Source organism: Ailuropoda melanoleuca, chromosome 9, assembly GCF_002007445.2.
Source record: "Ailuropoda melanoleuca isolate Jingjing chromosome 9, ASM200744v2, whole genome shotgun sequence".
Lineage (NCBI taxonomy): Eukaryota > Metazoa > Chordata > Mammalia > Carnivora > Ursidae > Ailuropoda > Ailuropoda melanoleuca.
This window is the reverse complement of record NC_048226.1, coordinates 5,053,805-5,077,382: the sequence shown is the minus strand read 5'-3', so window position 1 is coordinate 5,077,382 and position 23,578 is coordinate 5,053,805. Positions and strand designations below refer to the sequence as shown.

Here is a 23,578-nt window from a genome sequence, read left to right as displayed (position 1 = left end):
TGTGATTTCTCTTCCTACTTCTTCCTGCAATGCTGAGAGGCAACCCCTTCACCCGCCTGCAACGAGACTGGGAGACAGGGCCATTCCATCTGGGTTGCTGTGGCGGAAAGTGTGGGAAGGATACACCCCAGACTCAAGGTAGCAGGTGCCTCGAGGCAGGGGGAGGGGGTGCAGTCAGAGAGGGACATTCTGGGGGCTTTGGCTCTCTTGGTGATAGGGACATGAGCGTTCTGTATTAGTCTTAATGCCTTTTTGTAGATCATATTTCCTAAAAGCTTTGTAAAAAGATGAATACAAAGAAAAGCCATATCTATGAATATTACAAATGCTGCGTGGGGCAAAACTGCCAGGCCATGTGCAGACACCACCATCTCCCTAATAGAGCCGAGGCCCCTGCTTCCCTCCCAGCGGAGCCTTGTGGCACCCCACAGACGGGACCATTGACAGTGCTGGAACCTCTCTGCAAGTGAGTCCAGGGTCCCAGGAAATGTCGCCCTCGGGCCTCAGCATTCGTGTGCCCCGCTCAGGCTGCAGAGAGCACGGACTCCTCCAGGCAGTGGTCGGGGCTTCTCGTTCATCCCAGAACATGATGGACTCGGCCAAGCGGGACAAAACACCAAGCATACCAAACAAAACCATAATCCTAGCCCTTGCTTCTGGTCCTTGGGGGACCGTTTGATATTCTGCCACCACAAAGAAGGGGAGCATGGATGTGAGGACCCCTGTTCCCTGGCATGCCACCCCAGTAGATCTCCCTGGACAGCTCTCCCCCTTTGCCCACAGCAGCTTTTCAAAACTCACTCTCAGGGCGCCTGGGTGGTTCAGTCTTTTCAGCGTCTGCCTTCAGCTCAGGTCATGATCTCAGGGTCCTGGGATCAAGCCCCGAGTCGGGCTCCTTGCTTAGGGGGGAGCCTGCTTCTCCCTCTGCCTGCTGCTCCCCCTGCTTGTGCTCTCTCTCTCTGACAAATAAATACATAAAATCTTTTAAAAAAATGAAAAAAAATTAAGATTATTTATTTATTTGAGAGAGATAGTGAGAGAGCACACAAGCAGAGGGCAGAGGGAGAAGCAGACTCCCCGCTGAGCAGGGAGCCCGACTCGGGGCTCGATCCCAGGACCCTGAGATCATGACCTGAGCCGAAGGCAGACACTGAACAGACTGAACCACCCAGGCGCCCTTGGTGGGGTTTTGAATCTTAAACAGATTTTTTTTTCCTTTCCTGAAAGGGAAGCAAACAATACAGTTGCATGGCAGTATCATAGGGTTTTCAGGTCTTTGGAGAACTGGAACCACAGGCGCTCCTGGACCATCTTCAAAGCCCAGTTTCTAGAAAGCATTGTCTCCTGTTCTGTATTTCCACATCTGTCGTTTCTATCCACCTACCGAGGCAGCCCTCCCCTGGGACCTCACCCACTTCCTCGCCACGCTACCCAACAGACGCTGTTCGGGCCTCAGCATTCCTGGCTTCCCAGGGCCGCCGGACATATGCGGCCTCTTCTTCCTTGAAACACCCCCTTTCCTCAGCGTGTGGGACACCATCTTCCCAGGCACCTCTTCCCTTCTGTGTCCACCCCACCCCGGGGGCCTTGGTCAGTGTCACCCTGGGATATTCAGCAAGGGGCTCCCTTGAAATCTCGGTGAACGGCCTACGTCACAACTGGTAGAGTGCGGAGGCCTCCCCCAGGACTCTTCCGATCTCCAGACACTCTTGGGACTCTCTTGGGATCTGGCTTCCTTGCGTGTTGCCTCCCTGTCCGCACTGTGTGGACACTAATGAAAAATGCGACCTCTTCTCTGGTTTCCCACACTGTGTGATCATACCCCACCGCGGGGTTATTAGACTCTGCCGACGGTTTAGGGAGTGTTCCAGGTCAGCGGTCATGTTAGGCCTTGCCCAGCCTCCCATCATCTTGCCCACCCTGCTTTACCTTTCGTCTTTCCATGGCAACTCCCAAACCTCCCCATCGGCCTCCGAAGCTTGAGGTCTGCTGACACCCAGCCCCTCGGGAGTGGGGGTTTCACCTTCGAAAACAAACGCTTAGTACGATTTGTAATAGAAATTCTGAAGCCAACTATTTAAAAAACGTATTTCTTGGGGGGCACCTGGGTGGCTTAGTTGGTTAAGCGGCCAACTCTTGATTTTGACTCAGGTCATCATCTCGGGGTCCTTGGGATCAAGCCCCATATTGAGCTCCGTGCTCAGCTAGAGACTCTCTCTCCTTCTGCCCCTCCCCCCCATTCATGCTTTCTCTCCTTCTTTCTAAATAAAATCTTAAAAAAATAAAATAAAAAATACATTTCTCCACCTTGTTCCAGCCCTGCTGTTTCCTCCTTGCTGCAGACCCACACATCCCACAGATACCTCTCAGACTCAGTGTGTCCAAACCAGAGCTCATCATCTCCCCTGGAAGCCAGCTACTCCTTCTCTCTACTCCCATGATTGGCATCTGTGCCGGTCAGGTGCCTGGGGTTTCCCAGACTGCTCAGTCCAGGGGTCCAGGCCTGCACCATTTCTTCTCGGGAAACTGCTTCGGGGCTGCCCCTTCCATCCGTCCTCACAAGGTAGCCACAGGCATGGTTCTCAAATACAATCTGACCGTGACTCTGCTCTGCGCTGAACTCCCCTGTGGCTCCCACGTCTGCTGACATCCCAGCTCACGTCCCACTGCCCCCCAACCCCTCAGCCCCCTCTCCATCCCGCAGCCCACTCTCAGCTCTCAGTGTCCCGTCCCTTTGCTGTCTCAGGCTTGTTCTTCAACTCCCACTTTTGTCTCTTACTTCTTCCAGAAATCTTTCTGCATCCCCCCCACTTGGGGTTAGGTGCCCTTCCCATGACGGGTGGGGTATTAACAGCATCTTCAGCAGTCAGAATAATGTAAACCCTATTGATTTAATTAAAATTGTGCTAGAATTCTCTTGGGAACGGAAGGGACGGGGAAAGCTGTGTTTACGTGTGGGTGTTGTAGTGTGCAGGGGGAGAGGTGTGTGATAAGAGCTTTATCTTCGACTTCCACAGCCAAAGGAGGTCGGGAATCAGGAAAGGATGGTTCAAATGGAAAAACCAGTGAATAATCATGTGAGCTCCTCATTGAGAATTATGGGGGTAAATACCAAAAGAACTTACGAATGTGAACTTTGCGGGGCTGAACCAGGGGACTGTTGCTGTTTAACCAATATTTATTATACAACTGACCAAATAAAAATTAAATTAGGACAATAATTGAAAGGGATCAACTCAGAGCCGCTGCGCTGGGGCTAGGAGGGATGGGTCCCACCCATCCCGGGGACTGTAACAGCCCCGTTGGAAACTAGACGAACCATGGTTTCAAGAAACGCCCAGGAAGCGAGAGGAGAACGGCCAAATGCAGCCACTTGAACAACACTTAATCTCTCTGTGATTCAGGAGGGGAGAATTTTGCTGCATTTCGTTTCTGTAACGCAGAATCTCTCTTTTGCAGTTTGCTGGGCGTTCAGAAGCTGGAAGAGGCTGGAGTCTCTCTGCCTGGCTGTGTTTCCTGAACCCTACAGATTGTCACTGCCCCACATTTAAAAAGCTGTGTGTGTTGAGCGGTTTTTCCTGGCTGCACGTGAGCCTTCCCGTCCTCCAGAGACAGGTGAGGGGGTGGAGGTCTCGGTAAGGCGCGCAGGAAAAAGCACGGTTCCCAGAGCTGTCTCGGGACGATATGGAGGATTTTTTCAGACGTGATTCTGGCCATTTTAACACAAGGAAACGGCATGTTTTGGCTAGGTCCTTCCCAGGCCAAGTTTCTCCGCAGATTTTCAGCAATGTCAACGCATGACATACAATTATAGTAGCTTTAAATTAGGAAGCGGCTTCGCAAAGATGCTAACGCAGTTTGCTGCATTTAGAAAAGACTTCTGCCCGAATCATGTAGAACAGGGACCTATTTTACTATTCTATTCCATAGTCACATGTGAGATATGTCTTTTTTAAGCCTTAGAAATTTGTATATATTTATAAAACCTGCAAAAGGGAGCATTACATGTGGGGCCCGCCCCAGAGATTTCCAAGAACACCTCTCTGTGGCATTTGTAACATAGAAGACTTTTGGAGGTGTAACCCCAGGGTTTGCCCCTGTAGCTGAGAACTCCCACATCCACCGCCGTTCCCAAGAGTGGGTCCTGCTGTCCCCCGCCCCATGCCCACACAAGCATGCTCCCAGAGCCACAGGACAGCCTGGACGGCTGACCCAGAGGAAATGCGAGGCTGAGCCAAGAGCCCTCTCTGTCCTGTGGATTCTGTGAATTCAGAACCGGGACACCTGGAGACGGGGTCAGCTAGTAGAGGCACCAAACTTGTCAGGGTCATGAAAAGAACCGTCATGGTTCAGCAGAGATGAGAAAGCTGCTCTGCAAAGAGGGAGAGAGGAAAAGCAGATGCTCCGGGCAAGCAGAGAGGGGAGATCTCATGTCCCGAGAGAGGCCAGCCGGCAGACACCTACATGGACCAGGAGACAGAAAGACAGCAAGACAGAGAGAGACAGACACATAGACCAAGAAGACGAAGGGACAGAAGACTGGCCTTGGCTCCCCCACAGGCCTGGCTCCTCTCCACCAGCATCCCCGAGCTGGCCCTGCCACCGGCAGGCACATCATCCTTTTCTCCTAACCTGATGGATGGGACTCTGTCCCTTTCAGTACAGTCCCTGGGGGAGTCAGTCACCAGACAGTGCTTGGCATGGAAGGGAGCTGGGGCTGCTGTTTTGTGTCTGTTCTGGTAATCTATTTTTACCCTTTTTTGGGGTGGGGTGGGGGGAACACTCGGTGCTTTCTTTCCCCCAGAGGGCTGGGAATTAAGCATGTCAGTCAGTATAATAAAACTCCCCAAATATGTCTCTTTGTTCAGACAATGGTATTTTTTTCCTAGTCATTAAGTCTGTAAGAGTGCTGTAAGAGTGACACTTAAGTGACTGGGTTTTTATTTTTGTCCCCAAGGTACAAAAAGTACTGCTTACTTTCTTACTGTGTACAGGCGGGGTGATGTGTCCAAGGCGAATGTTCCAGAGTCTCGGAGAGCCGGGAATGGTTGATCTTTGTAGAGATCTGCCCTGGTCACCACGTGCGCAGAGTCAAAAACCCCACAATGGCACGTTTTGAGACGTCTGACCACCAGCTTGTAGCGCATAGGGGGTACTCAACAAACACATTTGAAAGGGTGGGCAAGGGACGTACACATGAGGGCTGTGGATGGAACGAGGCCACAGTGGGCAGGGGAGGAGGAAGGAGAGCAGGGGGCCGAGGCCCAGGGCTTCAGGGGTGCTCTCTCCGTTGCCTTTCCTGCTCTGCAGGCATGCTGAGGTTGGGTGGGGGACAAGCCCCTGCTCGCCTCTGGTCTGGCTTACCTGGAAGGGCATAAGGCTGGTCCACATCCACAGGGGCTGAGCTCTGGAGGGAGGCCACAGGGGGTCCTGGAGAGGCACCAGCCTGCCCGTCCCACATCACAACGAACACAGACATGTTGGCTGGATTCTGATGATGTCATCACCATGAAGCCCTCCATGGCCTCCAGGGTCCCTGCCCCAACTCTGCCAGGGTGAAGGGGTGCCCAGCCTGAGCCTGCCCCAGGGCACAGAGTGATCACAGGTTCTAGGAAGACTGTCTTGTGAGTCACCACCCAGGGCCAAGGGGCCTGCAGTGTCACAGGGCTGTAGCTGCCTGGGGTGGGCTGTGACCCCCCCCAGCGGACCTCCAGGGAGGGTCGAGGCTGCCCTGCCAGGCCCACCAACGTCCTGGAGGCGAGGCCAACCCTGCTCTGAGCATTGATTCAGTCTTCCTTCACTTGTCACTCCAGGCCTGGGAGAAAGAACAGGGTGGGCAGGGCTCAGGAGGTGCTCCCAGACAAGGCAGTGAGGCCTTGGTGGAGGGAGGAAGTGCTCTCCCTCTGCGGGTGGCCCCAGGAGGCCAATTTTCCTTGTTCGCATCAGAGATTTCCTCCCATTGTCTTCTGAGCTTCAGGAGTCCTGGGAGCCTCTCATTCCCTCAAGGACTCTGTGATTTTCATTCTATTGTCTCAGGTGGTGACTGTTGCCCTGTGAAGTTCAAAGCTGTCTTGGTTATCAAGATTTTGGAAAATATCAAGACTTTGGAAAATTATTTAACTTTGTGTTTGCTGCTTAAAATTTGGGAGAAGTCTTTATTTTTTTTCCATCAAGTTTAGGGATCTCACCAAGTTGTATCTGAGGGTTAGTGGGCTTCTCATTTTAATTAGTGCAAGATGACCTGTCTCAGTTCATTATAAAGTCTTTCATTTATTTAACAAATATTAAAGGCTTACTATGAGCTAGGCACTGTTTAGGGTTTTGTTTGGTTGATTTTTTAAAAGGTTTTATTTATTTATTTATTTATTTATTTGAGAACGAGAGAGAGCACAGGTGCAGCGTGGGGGGGGCAGAGGGAGAAGCAGACTCCCTGCTGAGCAAGGAGCCCAACTTGGGGCTCGATCCTAGGACCTGAGCCGAAGGCAGATGCTTAACCCACTGAGCCCCTCAGGTACCCCTATTTGTTTGTTTGTTTGTTTGTTTTAAGGTAAGCTCTGGGCCCTACATGGGTTTGAACTCAGGACCTGGAGATCAAGAGTCACATGCCCATGGGACTGAGCCAGCTGGCGCTTCTGGACGAGGCACTGTTTTAAATTCTGGGGAGACAGCCGTGAAGAAAACAGACAAGACTCTCTGCCTGTGTGTGTGTGTGTGTGTGTGTGTGTGCGCGCGCGCCCGCGCGCACGTGTGACAGACAGCAGGTGGGGGGGAGAGAGGAGGGAAAGGTGCAGGGAGGGAGGAAGAGGAGGAAAGAGGGAGAGGGAGAGAGAAAATAAACACGTTTTGATGATTGATTCTGTTCCACTTGATTTATTCAGAAATTTCAGGGACTTTTCTGTCCCCCTGTATGTTCACACTTTCTCCTGGAAGTCTGGCATGGTCGCCAGCTTTCCTTCCCTCTCTCCAGTAATGTCCTCCACACGCCACAAAGGTTTCTCTTGTCTCTCTTCTGTTTTATCATCCAGCCTCCTGTAATCCTATTAACCGTGGCTTCCGTGACAAGCTGAGGTGATGGCCCCCAGCTCCCCTGCACTGTCCTTGTCTCACCTCCCCCCCCCCACAATAGGTAAGAGCTGTTTTCTAAAATCTTCTTTCCGTTCATCTGAGAGATCTATGTCAGAGAACAGGTCATCAACAAGATTTCACTGCTTTCTCCTTCGACTTCTGTGCTCGGGGCTTTCTGGCTGGAATCAGGTTCATTTTCTTGCTCTTCTATTCAGACTTCTTGCAATTCATGTGTAAATCCAGTAAGAGCAAGTGGATGTTTAAAAAAATTCACCAAACCTCATAATATATATGTGTTCAAAAGGGAAGAGAAAGAAGAAAACAGAAAGCGGGGGTGCGGGGGGGGGCGGGGAGAGGACAATGAAGGGAGGGACGAGGTCCTGCGTCCCATGGTGCTCGGTGCCCCTCAGGGAGCAGCAGGAACAAGGTGTGATGGGACCCCTGTGCCTCTGAGGCTGTGAGCATTGCACATGTGCTCTCCCTACCACACGCCCCACAAGGCAATCTAGCCAGTCCTGCTGCTCTGCCAGGGAAACATCCATCTGGCCCCACTTAGAAGGGAAACCGGCTGCCCTGGATTTTTCCTGGGTGGTGCGGTACTGGAGAGAAATTTATGGTAACATAAGGGACTTTCGTGAGTAACTGACTAGATGGCACAACGTCCTACACGGAGACTCCAGAACCCCATCCTCAGCTGACATGTGACCTCACTGTACTAGACACGTCACCACCTCACACACACCTGGGATCTTGCAGCCCCTTCTGATGGGCTGACGCCGCAGACACCTCTCCCCGGAGCCTCCAGTTTACAGGCCCTCCTGACGAGGGATGGCTTGGTACAAATAGACGAGATGACCGATTGGATTCCTCTTCTTGGAATCCGAAATTGGGAATAGCCAAAGACTAAGGCAGTTAGCCATAGGAGCTGGGGCTTGAAAGTCACGCACTGCCATTTCTGCAGGTCACGTGGGAGGGGACGTTGTGTACACAATTCACTAACCTGACTCATCCTGGCTCCCGGGATGTGCCAGGCACTGTTCTAGGTACTGAGGATATAGAGAGAAACAAGGCCCCTGTTCTCACGGCACTCACCCAGAGGCAAGCAATCAGTACGTGAGCAAGCTGGTCAGAGAGTGGCAGCAAGCCCTCAAGCTCCGGAGCAAAGCAAACTCTTTTCACAAGTAACCACTTTCCTTTGGAGAAACAGCTCTCGGCTGGCTCCTGGGTTTTGTTGTTGTTTGTAAGTGTAAGCAGGAAAGGAGGGCTGATGATGAGGTGAAGAACTGTGGAGGATTATGTCCCCAATTCACTTTGGCCTCCCCGAGCCATGGAATACTCCTTCTTGGTTTCGAGAATTCCCCACCTTATGAACTCACAGCTCCCTGGGGTGGAAGCCAGGTCAGTCCCCCGTCTTGCTCCAGATGGGCCAGAGCATGTGACACAAGATGCCATCAATCAGAAGGACCTGCGTGAGGCTAAGGGACACTGAGAAGCAGGTGCCAAGGAACCTTCTCTGGAGGATACAGCAGATCCATCTGGCTCCCAGGGGCAGCAGCAACAGGTGTCCCCATGGTGGTCTCCAGCTTCAGGTGCCCACCTGGGCAATGGCGGTGTGTGCATGTGTGTGTGCGTGCGTGTGTGTGTGTGTGCATGTGTGCGTGTGTGTGTGTGTGCGCGTGCGTGCAGCAGGGCTCATACAAGGACTGATCCATGCAAATACCAACCTACATGTTGGTAGGTTCTCCGAATGGGCCATCAAAAGACTCGACCAGCACATAATGACCACGGCATACAGGAACACCCCTTTCCCTCTGCCAACACTAGATATTATCAGTTTTTAAATCTGCATTTCTCTGATCCCCAGTGAGCATACATGCCCCTTCTCAACTAGCAGCCATTTGAAATCTCCTGTGAGTTACCTGTTCTTGTCCTTCGACCATTTATATACTGGAATATAAAGCTTTCTATGTGCTATAAAGGCCTCTCTGTATTTTAGGGTCATAACATATGTTGCACCTGCTGTCTGTACGTTATATCTTTGAAATGGCTTCTAGTGCTACATAAGTTTTAAATTTCTGAGGCCGAATTTGTCCATTTTTCCCTTTGGGGTTTCTGGATATGCTTTAGGAAGGTTTTCCCCACTCCAAAAATGTAAAAAATATATTTTATCATATTTTCTTCCAGTCCCTTAAATGCCGTTTGCTAGCTCCTGTCAAATTGCCCTCCAGAAGGGTTGTGCTGATTTACATCGCATCAGCCTGTTTGCCCACACCCTCACCACCCTGAGCTCTGCAGTCTTTTCAAATCTTTGCTAATTCTGAACCACCGGTATCTCCCTGTTTTAATTAGCATCTCTTTAATTAAGAGTGAGGTCCAGAACCTTTTTCATATGGGTATTAGTTCTCTGTACGTCATTCTCTGGGAACTGCTGCATCCTATCTCAGTCCCAGTTTTTCAGCTGGGTGTTGGCCTTTATCTTATTGATAAAGGGTTCATTGTTTACAAAGGAAATGAGCCCCATGTCCCACCCCATCCCTCCAGTTTGTCCTTATCTCTCTGCTGTCAGCTAGCGCATCTGTCGCCAGCTGCTGGGCGAGGTGGATGGGGGAGGAGCAAGCCCTCACCACACCACACCTGTCACCTGGTCAGCTCCCAGGACCTCACTCCCCCCGCACCCGGTGCACCCCTAAAGCCAGCCCCCTCCCTTCCCGGCACCCTTTCTGAACATTTAAGGTTAGATTTTTACCTTCAACTCAATCCCATCTGTTTGCCTTTCATTTTCCACCATCCTTCATTTCTCATCATCTCTGATACTGAAGGATATCGGTTTGCAGTTTCTAGTCCTATGACAGAGCCTTTAAATACATATCTTCTGGGTCACGTTTAGAGGGTCGGGTTGGAGTGCAGAGGTCAGAACAGGTTCTCAAGCAGCCATCTTGACGCCATCTCGCCGCCATTAATGCTGACGCACTCTTAGAACGTGGTTCTCTTCCTGTTTCTTGTGGGTGTCAATTTGATTTTCTCTTGTGCATCAACTAGACTAAAAAAAAAAATATATATATATATACATATATATATATATTTTTTTAAATGTTCTCCAAGTTTTCAGGTCTGGAATCATGTCACCTGGAAATAATGATCATCTTACGAAAAAACATTTTTTTAAAAAAGATTTTATTTATTTATTTGACAGAGATAGAGACAGCCAGCGAGAGAGGGAACACAAGCAGGGGGAGTGGGAGAGGAAGAAGCAGGCTCATAGCAGAGGAGCCTGATGTGGGGCTCGATCCCACAATGCCAGGATCATGCCCTGAGCTGAAGGCAGACGCCCAACCGCTGTGCCACCCAGGCGCCCCCAAAAAACATTTTAATAAGCAAAACATTTTAATAAGCCACAACACACATTCACACAAACTAGATGACCAGGCAGACCATTTTGAATTGGAGAAGAGAAAAAAAAATCAACTTCTGGACCAAAGGCTGCTGATCGGCATGTCCCCAGGGGCCGGGGCCATAAAGGGGCATAAGGGCAGTGGGAGGACACCAGGGCCACTCTTTGCAAGCAGCAGTCCCATCTCTGCTTCGCATTCAAGCTTCAGGTATGGCTTTTTAGGGCAGTCACTTACATTAATGTTGGTAATCAACAGATGTAACAATAATATTCACGATCGGTCAGAGGCATCGCTCAGGCTTCCTTGAGCGTGGGCCCACAGGCATGTCGGAAACGCTGGGTGCCTTCTCGTCCTCTTCTTGTGCTTTTCTCTCTTGGTTTGTTTTGTTTTGTTTTTCAGAGAGTGAGAGACAGGGGCGGGGGGGGGGTGGCAGAGGGCAAGGGAGAGAATCTCAAGCAGGCTCCCCGCTCAGCACAGAGTCCCACACAGGGCTCCAACCAGGACCCCGAGATCACGGCCTGAGCCGAAACCAAGAGCTGGATCCTTAACGGACTGAGCCACCCAGGCGCCCCTCTTTTTCGGTTTTTAATTCATCGTTTCCCCTCTCTGCATTTGGTTCTTTCAAAGTCTCTAAGTCTCCTCTGCACCTTGCCCTCACCCTTCCCTACCTGCTTCCATGCCTTCCGCAGTGTGTTCCACAGAACGTCAGTCTCGCGAGGTGGTCCCACCAAAAAGGACTCCGGGCTCAAACACGTTCCAGAAACGCGGCCTTCCGCATCAGCCTCCGGGAAGCCCTTCCATGAGACAGGTCGTCCCTGCGCGTGCGCGGCCAGCAGCCCGGGCCTGCAGGGAAACTCATCCGTGCATCCCTCATGAGCATTCCCCTGAGCCGGTGATTCCCAGGCCTTGCCGGGGAGGTGGCGAGAGGTGCGTGACAGTGTGACACTGGGAATTCCCCAGAGCTGGGCCAGGGACAGCTAGAACCTGGAGCAGGAAGTGAAGTGTCTTGCCAGCTCCCACCGCCACCACCTGATCCAAAAGAGTAAGGCAAGGCAGGGACAGCTAGGGGAGGACAGGTGGCAGGACAGCCATCCAGGCCGGGGACCAGACGGAGCTGCAGCGATTCCCACTCAAGCAGCACAGTGTCGGTGAGTCTTCACCCCAGGGCACCTAGGAGGCAGTGGGTGGGGCAGCACACACACAGCGAAGAACTGCTGAAAAACCAGGCAGGATACTGGCCGCTCAGGGGCCTCGGAACCTTCCCTCCAGGGCACTGCATGAATGGGGCTCAATTTCAGTGACACCCAGACTCTCTGTCTCTTCTGTTCGAGCCTCAAACTCCCCGGAGAGAACATCTGATCGGCCCCGTGGATAAGGCAAGCATCACCAGAGGCCTGGGGCTGCACTGGCCTGGCTTCTGGAAGGGGGGTTCCAGCAGACTCCAGCCTGCCAGGCTGCCCTGCGGTCAGTAAGGCCAGCCCAGGCAAGGTGCAGGGCTCGTGGAGCGCAAAGAAGGCCCCGCAGAAGCCGGCTAAGGAAGAGTCAGGACTTACCAGGCCAGGCTTCGAGCAGATGAAGACTAAGCATCCTCGGAGTGCATGCTGGGGCTCCGGAACCGGGAAAGAGCTGAGGGTGGCCCCTGCACCCTGGCCAGACGGGCGAGTCACCCAGTGCCTTAGGGAGAGGGGGTGGAGGCCCAGCCAGATCCCTCCCCTCTGTGTGCTGAGAAAACTCTGTGCCGTGCTCCTCGTAGAGCGTGACCTTGGTCTTCTCGACAAATCCTTCTGTTGTGTTTCTGGAGTCTAGGAAGAAAGGACCGGTTTAATAAAAAGAATCACAGCCAACATGACAGGTAACAGTTCAGGAGCACTCACTAGGGCAGGTGCATCCCTGTTTTCCAGCTGAGGAGACAGACCACCTCCTTGGCCAGCTCCACAGCCAGGATGGGTAGGGACGCGTGTAAACCCAGGTCTCTGACTGCAGAGCCCATGAACTTGGCCCCGGAGCAATACAGCCTGTAGACCTTGTTCCTCGTGCACAAGCTGACCACACGTTTCTGCTTGCCAGTCCCTGCTTATGCCCAAAGAGCGGGCATGCTCTGGCACCAAGCCCACATCAGGCTCTGTCCCGGCACAGTTACTAACAGCGCCTCCTGTCACTCTCACCAAGTGTCCTGATTTGGGTGATAACTTTGAAGGAAACTAGGTTAGCTGGAACCTAGATTATCCCAGCAAGACGCTGGTGGGCAGAGCTTGGAAAACCAGGTCTGCAGCTGCCCCTCACTAGCCCAGAACTCTGGCTCCCGTGCCCAGTCTCCTGGGGCAGACATCACTATGTTAGTGAAGGCACCATCACTGCCCCCTGGATATTTGGGCACCTTTGCAAACTGGCCTTCTGAGATTTCTATGACTCCAAGGCTCTTCGTTTGTCCCCACCCCTTTAATATGAACTTACCAGATCTTCTCCCTGTTTCCATTCTCGAGCCTGGCTAGGAAAGAAGCCGTGTGGTCACAATGCTCCCAGGGAGGGCAGCCGTGCTCTGAGTGTCCCCACCCCCACCTCCCCCTGCACCCTGCAGTAGATAGCAAAGCTTGGGGCTTCTGAACCTTTTTGTCCAATTTTCAGATCCTGGAAGCAGAGGCCTTGGCCTCTCCACTCAGACTGAGCTGTCCTGGAGAGGGTGCAGATGGGAGTGATGACTTTGGGTGCCATTTAGTTGGGCACTGGGTTGTCAGAACTGGTTAAGATACAGTGTTCACCTCAAGTGTCTTGTAGACCAGAGGGAAGGCAGACGCTACAAGATCAGCCCTACGGTTAATAAAGTGAAGCTGTGGGACAAAGTACAATTCAAGCCCAAAAGAGGAAATGGACAGAGAAAGTGTATCAGTCAACTATCACCACAACAATGCTGCGTAACAAACGACCCCATCATTCAGTGGCTTATGTTATACGCATTTACTTCTGACTCCCATGTCTGCAGACTGACTGGGGCAGTCCAACCAACTTCAGCTGGGCAGCTAGATTGGCTCCTGGGCAGGGGTTTGGTTGAGGTCTGCCTTGTTTCATTCTTTTGGACCCAGTGAAGATAGGAGCAGGCACTGCTGTCAAAGGGATGAAAACTGTGGGTGTGGGGGTAGAGATGGGAAGTGTGGTCATGGAGGTCCCCTGGGCTAGAAGCCTGGCATGTGCTTTCCTTGAATACAGTACTCTCCCACCCCCACCCACCAGTCATTTCCCTTATTTCCAGAGTCTGAAACTTCAGCTACGTATCCAGTTCAAGACTCAGTGTTCCGCAAGGAGTCACAATGGAAAGAGTAGTGCCTGTCCCCGCACTGGGGAACTGTGCCAGTTTCACCCGGCATAAATCAGTCGATGTCATAGTCCACCTACGCCCATTACAGAGTTCAGGTTTCCGACCCTGCAGCCCTGCAGCCGTGACCCTGAGGCTGGGACCAACACAGCCCCCCGGGGATGGACTCCTTGAAGGCCAAGTCAAGGCAGCGGGAGGAGCACCAAAATAAAGCAAACTCGGAGCAGGACCTGGAAAGCCGTTTGGAAAGGGCTGGCAGGGAGCAGAGGACCCACGCGCACACGGAACTGGGCCAGACAATGGTGGGAAGGATGGTTTCAGGACAGGATGCAAACAGCACAAACCTTGACAATGTAAAAATAAGAAGTCACAGGTTCTGGGAGGGGAAGGAGATAGGAAGTGGGTGAGCTCATTTCCTCATCCTAAATCATAGGCTGTCAAGAGATGCCATCTACAGTGGAAACAAGCTTCAAGAAAGGAATCCAGCCTCTTGGTATTTTTCTTTCCTTTTAGGGAAATAATTTAGAAACACAAGAGGCACAATTATTTGCAGGCCGGCAATTTCTTTGGCTCCATCTAGGCTTCTGTGAAATTTAAACATTTTCCCCAGAAGAGCACGCATTGTATGAGCCCTTTTCTTGGAAAGCTTTCTCGATCCATCTACCTGTCCTGCTCTCTGAAGATGGACGTTTTCTGCTCCGAGTCTTCAGTGTTACCTGAGTTTCTTATAACGATACAAGCAAAGCCTTAAAAAACAGCACATCAGGCAATCCCGAGACGGGGTCTGCCCGCCAAGCGCCCCCGCCCCGTCCCGCCTCGGAGAGGGCGCGCGTTGGCCCCCCCGGGGCGCGGCCAGGGGGGCGGGACCGGCCCCCTGCTGCGAGGTCCCGGCGGGGAGGGCGGGGTCCCCGGCGGGAGGGCGGGGTCCGCGAGGCTTCCGGAGCTCCTGGAGCACCCGCCGCTGGGAGGCACCGCGCCCGGGGCTCAGTGCGGGTGGCGGAGCCTCTCCGGGGCTGCGTCTTCCTCTAAACGCAGGAAGTCACCCTTGCCCTGCCTTACTTTCAGGTGGCCGCGAGGGACGTGTGATGTGTAGTGTCTGTCGTCCTCGGGGAGGGGTCACTAGACAGACTTCTTAGTTCGCTCTTCCGGCAGGGGATCCAGTTCCAACCAGCACCGCCTCCAGCCGGGTCTAAAGGCTGCATCCATCGAAGGGGGTCAGGTGGCTCTCTCCAGCTGTTTCTGGGTCCCAACAGCCACTCTTATGGTCTCAGCTCCATCTAGTGTCCACACTGGGACACGGTCACATGGGACAGGCTTATTGTAAAATCCTCATTTCCATACCTGCAAAGGGTATAGCATTCATCAGGCAAATAGAATGTTCATAAGATCGATTTAAAACATTCCTCCTTGTACTAAGATTTGGTATTTCGAAGCGAGCATTATACAAGTTCAGTACTACTAAAGATTTGTGCCCCCCGTCTTTGAAAGAACAGCATATTCACGCAACAAATAATACTTACAATAATTGACATTTACTGAATGTTAACCATGGGCTGGGCACAATTCCAGGTCCTTTAGTTGTGTGAGTTCATATTTTATCCTCCGCAGCACTATGATGTGGTGGTGGCGGGTGCTTATTGTCCCATTTTATAGATAGGAACGCTGAGGCGCACAGATAAAAGCGAAATCTGTCACTCTTGATTTCTGAGGGCAGGGAGAGGCTGTGTCACAGGACTGGAGATGAGGAGGCAGCCAGACGGGAAGCTCTTGCCAGGCTGAGCAGAGAGATAATGGGGCTGAGACAGCCCTGGGACTCAGGTGGGCTCTGAGAGGTGAAGGGGGCTCACGTCCCGCTCTCATGTCAGGGTGGAGGCTGTGGTCTGAGAGGGAGCATACAGGAGTGGGCAGTTGGAGAGTATTTACGGAGCGCCTACGTGCCAGGCTTGGAGAAAGACTTCAAGTGCACAGACATGGCCCCTGTCCTCGCGGGCTAGAGCCCCATGGGGCAGGTGGGTGTCGAAGGCTGATTCTGAGTGCTTGCTGGCGCACACGGATCTACAGAGGACAAGGGTAGCAGGCCGCACAGGATGGCGTGCAGGTGAACCTGAGTGAACAGGTGGACGCGGTATGAGGCTGAAGGTGGGGGCCGTCAACTTGGAGGACCGGAGAGTTGATCTGAAGAAGATGGGGGAGGATATGCAGAGGGGATGGACGTGTGACCTGAGGGAACAAGAAGGGGGTTTACTGGAGCCGAAAAGAGGGTTTGGGGGGAAAGTGAGTGGCCACAGGGCTCGAGGGTCAGGGAAGAGCCGGGAGGAGAGGGACTGGAGGGGCCGGGGCAGGTGTTGGACGGAGGGGTTTGCAGCCGGGACTGTGGATGCGAAGATAAGGGAATGCGTGGGACATGAGCAACTCTTCCAGGAGGGAAAACAGACAAGGTTGTGTCCAAGGAGAAGCCGGGTTGAGGAAGGGTTGTTTCCTTCTGTTTGTTCTTAGCAAGGAGGTGACAAGGCATATACGTGAGCTGATGGGGAAGAACATGGAGAGGGATGAGGTCTGGGGTAGGCAGGGCATCCTCATGGGAAGAGCGGGTCAGGCACACACGTGGCGAGCGAGAACTAGACAAGGTGGGGGGAAGTGCCGGGAGGGATGGAGATTTGGGACAGTTTGGGAAAGGGGACAGGATGGGCAGCAGGTGAGATGCCAACAGAGCTGTCCCCAAGGGCTTGAAATTTCTGAGCCTGAAGAGAGATAAGGGCTTCTGGAGAGGAGAGGTCTGGAGCACCCCACGTGGCAGGAGAAGGTCGGGTCAGCACAGCGTGGGGTTGCTGGTTTTCTCCTGTGGAGCTCCCAGCAGGGAAAGGTCAAGGGTCAGAGCGGGAGGAGGGCTGTGAGCATGTTCACGGAGCCCAGTGGACTAGGCCAGGGAAGGGAGGGGAGCCAGGAGAGGACAAGGAGGCTAAGAGCAGGGACCAGGGATAGAACTCTCTGTGGGGTCAAAGAACAGGGTGTGTGTGGACCAGAGTAGACATGGTGGCTCAGGAAGCTGGGGTCAAAGATAGGGCTTCTGAGTTAAGACTTTGGGGAACAGTCACCTTTGTGACAAGCCTGGGTGTGGCTGATGCGTCTGAAGGAAGTGTGGCTGTGGCGGGGAGGGGACAGGCCTGGGAACCCTGCTGGAGTGTGGACACGACAGCGCGTGTATTAACAACACTTAACACATGGGCCAGGGCAGGACCTGCCAAGCCAAGGACCAGGAAGGCCACCTGCAGGCTGAGCGGTGCTGGGGGGCGGCGGGGAGGGGGGACAGCTTTCTACCAGTTCATCTCACCCAAGGCTGAATGAAGAAAGACACCAAGTGCAGATACAACCTTATTGTGCTGCTTTTAATTACGAAAGATGTAAAACAACGTATTATAAAACTTGGAAGCTACTTTATACAAATTCCAATCTTTAAATATTTTTTTAACAAGGGACCAGGGAGTTAGGACACTGGCGGGAAGTCTGATTAGTGGCTGTGATGGCCCCACCACGAAGGGATGGAACCACCCGTGCATAACAGAGCCAACGAGAGTCAGAGTCGAAACATCTTCAGCTACACAGATGGGCTGGAATACACAAGCCTTCAGCTCGGCTAATATACAGTAGACTCAGGAGAAATGAAGCAGGACAGAGGAGAATTTACGGTGGTCTTGATGTGATCAGAAAAATTTTCTCCTAACACTGTGTGTCCTAAAAACCACAACCGTACAGAAAGAAAAAATAGAACACAGATAGGTTTTTAGTTCTATATTGTTTAACTGCTAGTAAATGAGAGTAGTACAGCCGTCGCTTTCTTGTAACAAGACTAAATATTGGAAGATCGTTTATTCTGATGCATCTAGCCGCTTCAGATGCCGAGGACCACGCCTGGTTTGTTGCAAAGGCAGCAGTGAGGGTAGACTTCCCCGCTGAAGGTCAGAGGGACACCTGCCCATGGGTGTCCTTGACGCCATGTAAGCAAAGTGGGTTGGATAATGCCCAAAACCTTTTCACAGGAAAAGACTGGACTGGTGGACCTAAGGACAAATTTAATTCAGTGCTAAACCTTATTGTCATCATTATATTACCCCGGGACAAGTTACTGTTCCTGGGAGCCTCCATTTCCACGAGTCACTGGGAGAATGCTCCGGGGGCAGGGTACTTCATTGCATAGGTCCCGGGCCTCCTGCTGTAAGCAGGACTGCTGTGCAGACAGAGCTGGCCCCCCCTCCACACTGCTGAATCCCCCTCCCACCCCCCGCCAAGGGTAAGGCACTGGTGCAAAGAGTGGCTTATGCTGGGACTTCCACTTAAAAAAAAACAAATACCAAACTCCTACCATCAGCACCATCCCATCTGAAAGGCCAGGTCAGATTTGGGGGGCCTCCGACATAGGAAAGGCAGCACAGAGCTAGCCGGCTTCTTTTGGCACACCGGGGAGCTGCGTACCACAAGGAAAGGGCTTGTACTGTAACAACGAGTTACACCCCCGTCCTGACATCCTCAGGATAAAGGGATCTGAAAATTTCACTGGGACTGCGGCTTGGAGCTCAGGCGAGGACCCTGGCTGGATTTCCCAATTCAACAGCAGAGATTCGGGGCTCCTGGGAGGCTGAGGCCTTGGGCCCTACAGAGGAAGCTGCAATGGTGAGCCATCGGGGTTCTTTGAGAGACTGGAGATAAGGCAATCCCTCTGGAGACAGGAATGGGATGAGGCCTGGAGAAGTTCACAGCCCAGGATCCCGTTCCAGACTCTTCTTGCCGTGGGGCGCTGACATGTCCGATTCAGACCTGTGCAGTACAGCCTTGCTGCTTTGGGCGGGGGCAGTCTAGTGACCTTCTGCCACACTCCTGGCGTCTCCTGGAAGGGCAGCGCTGTCCGGGCAAAAGTTCCAGCATCCTTCATCTCTCCTTCTGCGCTCCTGTCCTCCCGGTCCCGTCTTCCCGTGCCCACATCCCGCCTCACTGCCCAGACCCCTCCCCAGAGGTGCTCTTCGACACCCCCCCCATCGGGTGTCTGGTCAGGGGCTAAGTCTGAGGAGGCAAGAATGGTGGAAATGCAGTCATAGTTTTTACACTAAGGTACTGATGACTAATGATGGCTTCATGAATTAGGCCTTCATTTTACTAGAGACTTTTTCTTCAACCTCAAAGAAGGAATCTCTTTTAAAAGCAATTTAGAGCAAAACATGGATCTGAAAGGGATCTTTTGAGGTTGGGGCCTGGCTGGGATCCCCGAGGCCTCAGTGTGCCCAGCCATTCTGGATGCACTCAGAAGACAGTTCCCAGCCGCCTGCTCTGGGGCATACCCTCGAGGAGAACGGGGGTGGGGGGCGCCCGGGCTCACCGTGGATTTGGTCACCTAGTGTTAAAGCCTATTAAAGTGCATGCTTAGCTTAACCACAGGCACAGGTGTTCGAAAGCTAAAGCTCTGAGGTTTGGCAAGGGGTGGGGCTACAGATTAGACTGCCCTGTAGCCAGGCAGATTCGTTCACTTCTCCGTTTGTTCATTCACGCGTTCAGGGTGCAGTTAGCAGCACCTACCCAGTGCCAGCACTTGCTAGGTACTCAGGGTTTGGTAACGAGTAAGGCACAGTCCCTGCGTTCAAGGAGCTTATGGTCTAGCGGGGTTCCACAACACTCCCATTCCACCGAGAAACGGCTTCCCCCCCCCCTGCTGCGGCTTGGCTGCTGGAGGGTCTGATCGGCCCTCCAGCATCCCTGCAGCCGGGCTGTGGAGGAGGAGGCCTACGCTTGTCTGGAGCTCGTCTGGAAGACATCGTGGGTCTGCAAGATCCCTACGGCCTTCCTCTCTTTCCGCCCCTGCCATCAAGAGGAAGCCCTTTTCTCTTCAGTCTCATCCATCACTGGGGGATTTTTTTTTTTTTTTCAGTGACTGAATAAAACAGTCCTCCTTTTCCCCTTGTCCACAGGAAAAGGTGTCCTGCAGCAGCAGAAAGGAGATTACATACTTGGAGAAAACAAATGAGCATTCAGTTTGCTTAACTGAATCTGTTCTTGAAATCGTGGTAAAAATTCTTCATATTGGAATTAAGGCATCTGGATGATCTGGGTGATCCTGGCCGTCCGCCGTGCCCTGGCACGTGGGGTCACCGGCGGGTGGCTGCCAAGCTGGGACGGCGACAGTGGGGAAGGCACCGTGGTGCTGTGGTACCGTTGCTCGCAGCTGAGCCAACTCCCGAAGGCCTGCGGCCCTCACTGCCTCGCAGGCCAGGCCCTCTCTTCAGTGTTGACTAAGGTCAGTGGTTCTGAGTGCTGCACAACGCGACTGTGGCCCGCTCCACGGTTCTTTTACACATCGACGGACTAGACGGCCCACAGAAGGATGCACTGGTCACGGTGACGACCGAGTCATCGGCAGCTACGGAGCAGCCCGCCTGCGGCAGCATCCCCCCCAGCCGCAGGCCTGAGAGGCAGTGCGCGGCTCTGTGGTCTAGAGTGAGCCACGGGGTGTGAGACGGGGCCTCGTCAGAAAGTTGGGAGTCAGGGAATGGCTCCTTCCATGTCAGAAGCCCGAGATCCCTCAAGCCCAGAGGGTGTAGCGGGCTCCACTCTATGCTGTTCTCGTTCGCTCTTCAGCAGTACATTCTCCTGGCCCGTTCCATTCTGTTCACAGTCGGTCAGCTCGAAATGTCTCTTCTACAGAGGGGTCAAGCAGCCCCATGCTGGAGTCACTTAACATGTTGAGTCCGTCCAGGCTCAGGGGTTCAATCTGGAGCTCTTCTTCCAGTGGAAACGGAGTGTCCATGTTCAGGCTGATCTCGGGCATGCCCGCCAGCGCACTGCTGAGGTCTTTGAACAGGCTGGTACTCGAGTCTTCTGGAAGGAGCAGCAAGACGGAAAAACAGTGCAGGTTAGGGGGCACGTACAACAGATGCCATCCCCGCAAACACAGTCCCTATCATCTTCCAGCTGGGACAACGATGGCCCGCATCTCCCCCCAGCTCCCGGCATCCAGCCAGGACAGCAACTGCCTGCCTTCTGAAGAGCTAAAGTTGAGCTGGGGGACTTTCATTTTTTTTGTTTTATATGATGTTGTTTAAACTATCTTATGACGGTATCTGTAAAAACACAGGAAATACAAACAGCATAGTAGAGCTGAGGGGTGGCCCACACTCACCTGTCAGGATGGTGTTGGGGAAACTCCCGCAATTAGAATACAGGTTTGGTCTCAGATGAAACGAGTCCTGTGGTTCTCGGGGAGCTTGCTGCACCAGGGGGACCTGGAAGCATCAGAGGTCACACTGTAAGGAATGATCTCTGCTTCCGAGGCGTGAAGAATGCAACATGCTCCCAGAGCAAAACCAGACATGCTAACTGTCTTGGGGTCCCACACAGAACATTCCTCTCAGGCAGGCAGGTGCTGAGGTGGGGAAGGGCTCCCTGAGGCCCACAGTGTGGGTGACTCGTCCCTGCTCACACACGGCCCAGCCCACGAAACCATCTGAGGAGACACCAACAGTCACGGTCTCTGTGACCCCTCTGGTCTCACACACCCCTCCTTCCCAGCCACACCGAAGCCTTTGGAAATACCATCTGTGGGAACCCTTCCAAGGCTCTATCTGTAACCAAGGAAGTGAGATGACCAAGGGGCTCTTTTCCCCTTTGGTTTCTAGAAAAATGAGGCAGGGAGACCCTTTCCTTCTTACGCTCAGAGGGAGGAAGCTCAGGCTGCCCCTCTCCATGAGAAAGCCTCTGGGATGATTGGTGAGAACCGGGGCCTACCTTAGGTGCCTTTCCAGAAGGTAATATTCCAAACTATTGTTTTAAATCTTTCAAAAATAGGCATTTCTATCATTTTTCAGGGAGATACTGACTCATCTAAACTCAACAGGCTTCTTCAGAAAACGAGGAGGCAGGGACTGCTGGTTCATGCCAGGAGCCCTCACCATGGCCTACTCAGGAAACACCTGTCTCATTTTACTGTTGTAATTATTAAGATTTGTAAAATGCTCAAAACCCTTCCTTCTCTCCCTAATCCATCCTAGAGCCCAATCCATACTTAATGGACACTGTAAAATCTAGAGATATTTTAAATGGTCCACGTTAGGGAGAACCTAAAAAGCAAAAGGGGCTGAATGAAAGTATCTTAGGGAGGAACGTCTGGCCCCGCCTGGACCGAGCTCCCCTGGGAGGCAGCACTGTGCTGGCTCTGGCAGCAGGCCCGCGGGCCGAGCCCCTCTGCGTCTCCATCTCCTCTGCAGGATAGACCAGTGGACTGCGCTGGTCCCTTCCCTCTGAGCCATTCTATAATTCTAGAACTACCACTTGTTCAAGCAGTTCTTCTGTGGAGGCCTGACACCAAACAAGGCAGTCTGCGCCAGCACTTCAGGGCTAGGGGAGATTGGGGGCTCCCTCAGCTGCTGAGCACATCTGGAATCTGGGCAGTGGGGTACCTAGTCTGTTCGGTGTGGTGGGGTCTATGCCCTGAGCAGCCTGGACAGTGCAGGTCCTGCCCCGAGGAAGAGGCATGCCTGGAAGCTCGCTCACCTGTTGAGGAAAGGCTGGGCCTGGCCTCATGGACTGCTGGTCAAAGCTCACATCTGGGAAGAAGTTGGTCAAAGAGGAACCCTTCAGGGAATAAGGAAGGGAACGTTTAGCTTGGAACTCGGGGCAAAATAAGTTCTCCCTTCTGACCGGTGTCCCTGCTAGGACGCACCTGGGCCGCGAGGAGCGGGAAGCCGGATGGAGGCAGGGATGAGGCAGCCTGGGGCTGCTGAGTAGGGGGCTCCTGGGCGTGGGGCTGCTGTAGGAGGGGCTGGGAGAGGTCCTGGGGGGCAGGGTAAGGGGGGGGTGGGGACACGTGAGCTTGAGCTTCTGTGGGCAGGAAGGAAAGCGGGCTTCGATCTGAGGACACCATCTGTAAAACAAAGTCATTAATTAGCTTCGACTGGAGTTTCTAAGTGGCAAATCCTTTAAGACTAGGAGACGTCAAAGTGAAAGGAAAACCCTGAGCCCTTCTTCCCCGGGGTACTCTGTGCTATGCTCCCCAAAGCCTGCTTCCTACTGCTGCTCCTTCAAAGTGGTCTCAAATCTCACTTCCCCACCAAACATTTCCCATTCAACGACAATTTGTCTTAAAACAAAACAAAACACCCATCAATTTAACCAGTGTCCTCAGTGAAAATCATATTTGTTTTTTTTAAAACCATAACTTCTGATTTAAGATGGAAGACTGAAGAAAAAAAAAAAAGAACTTAGTTAGTTCTGCTGTCTCCTAAACTTTGACTAAAAACAACTAAAACATTAGGGGCGCCTGGGTGGCACAGCGGTTAAGCGTCTGCCTTCGGCTCAGGGCGTGATCCCGGCGTTATGGGAGAGCCCCACATCAGGCTCCTCCACTATGAGCCTGCTTCTTCCTCTCCCACTCCCCCTGCCTGTGTTCCCTCTCTCGCTGGCTGTCTCTATCTCTGTCGCATAAATAAAAATAAAATCTTTAAAAAAAAAAAAAAAAAAAAAAAAAAACAACTAAAACATTAAACAACAGGAGACACTAATGAACAACACTTTGAAAATAAATTAGACTAAAATGATGATAAATAGCACAAGGACTGAGTTCATGGGAGGGAAGAAAGTGGCAGAAGAATTTGGAAAACGAAAAGTGACGGACAAGCAGCGACTGGGTCAGTGGAGCTGAGAAAGACAAGAGGAGGCTGGCAGTGGGGACAGACCGAGAGGAACTGGACTTCCGTCACAGGGTCCCTATGGGGCCTGTAGGACAGCGGGGAGCAGGGGTGAAGAGCCAGGAGGAGGAACGGTTAGGCTTCAG

General features: G+C 52.7%; 1 protein-coding gene across 4 annotated transcripts in view; it reads right to left on the bottom strand.

Annotated features, from left to right (window-relative positions):
* Window positions 1-17,126: 17,126 nt before the first annotated feature.
* The window catches only part of CRTC3 (CREB regulated transcription coactivator 3), an 87,832-nt gene continuing 81,380 nt past the window's right edge, over window positions 17,127-23,578 (bottom strand). For 3 of the 4 annotated variants that reach the window (XM_034667851.1, XM_011225693.3, XM_034667850.1), the window contains 4 exons: window positions 22,469-22,669; window positions 22,300-22,380; window positions 20,930-21,032; window positions 17,127-20,628 (listed from right to left, as the gene is read on the bottom strand). In XM_034667851.1, the coding sequence (XP_034523742.1) occupies window positions 20,420-20,628; window positions 20,930-21,032; window positions 22,300-22,380; window positions 22,469-22,669 (594 nt within the window). In that variant the 3' untranslated portion in view covers window positions 17,127-20,419. The remainder of the gene's footprint in view (window positions 20,629-20,929; window positions 21,033-22,299; window positions 22,381-22,468; window positions 22,670-23,578) is intronic. The other variant, XM_011225694.3, reaches the window with a different exon arrangement.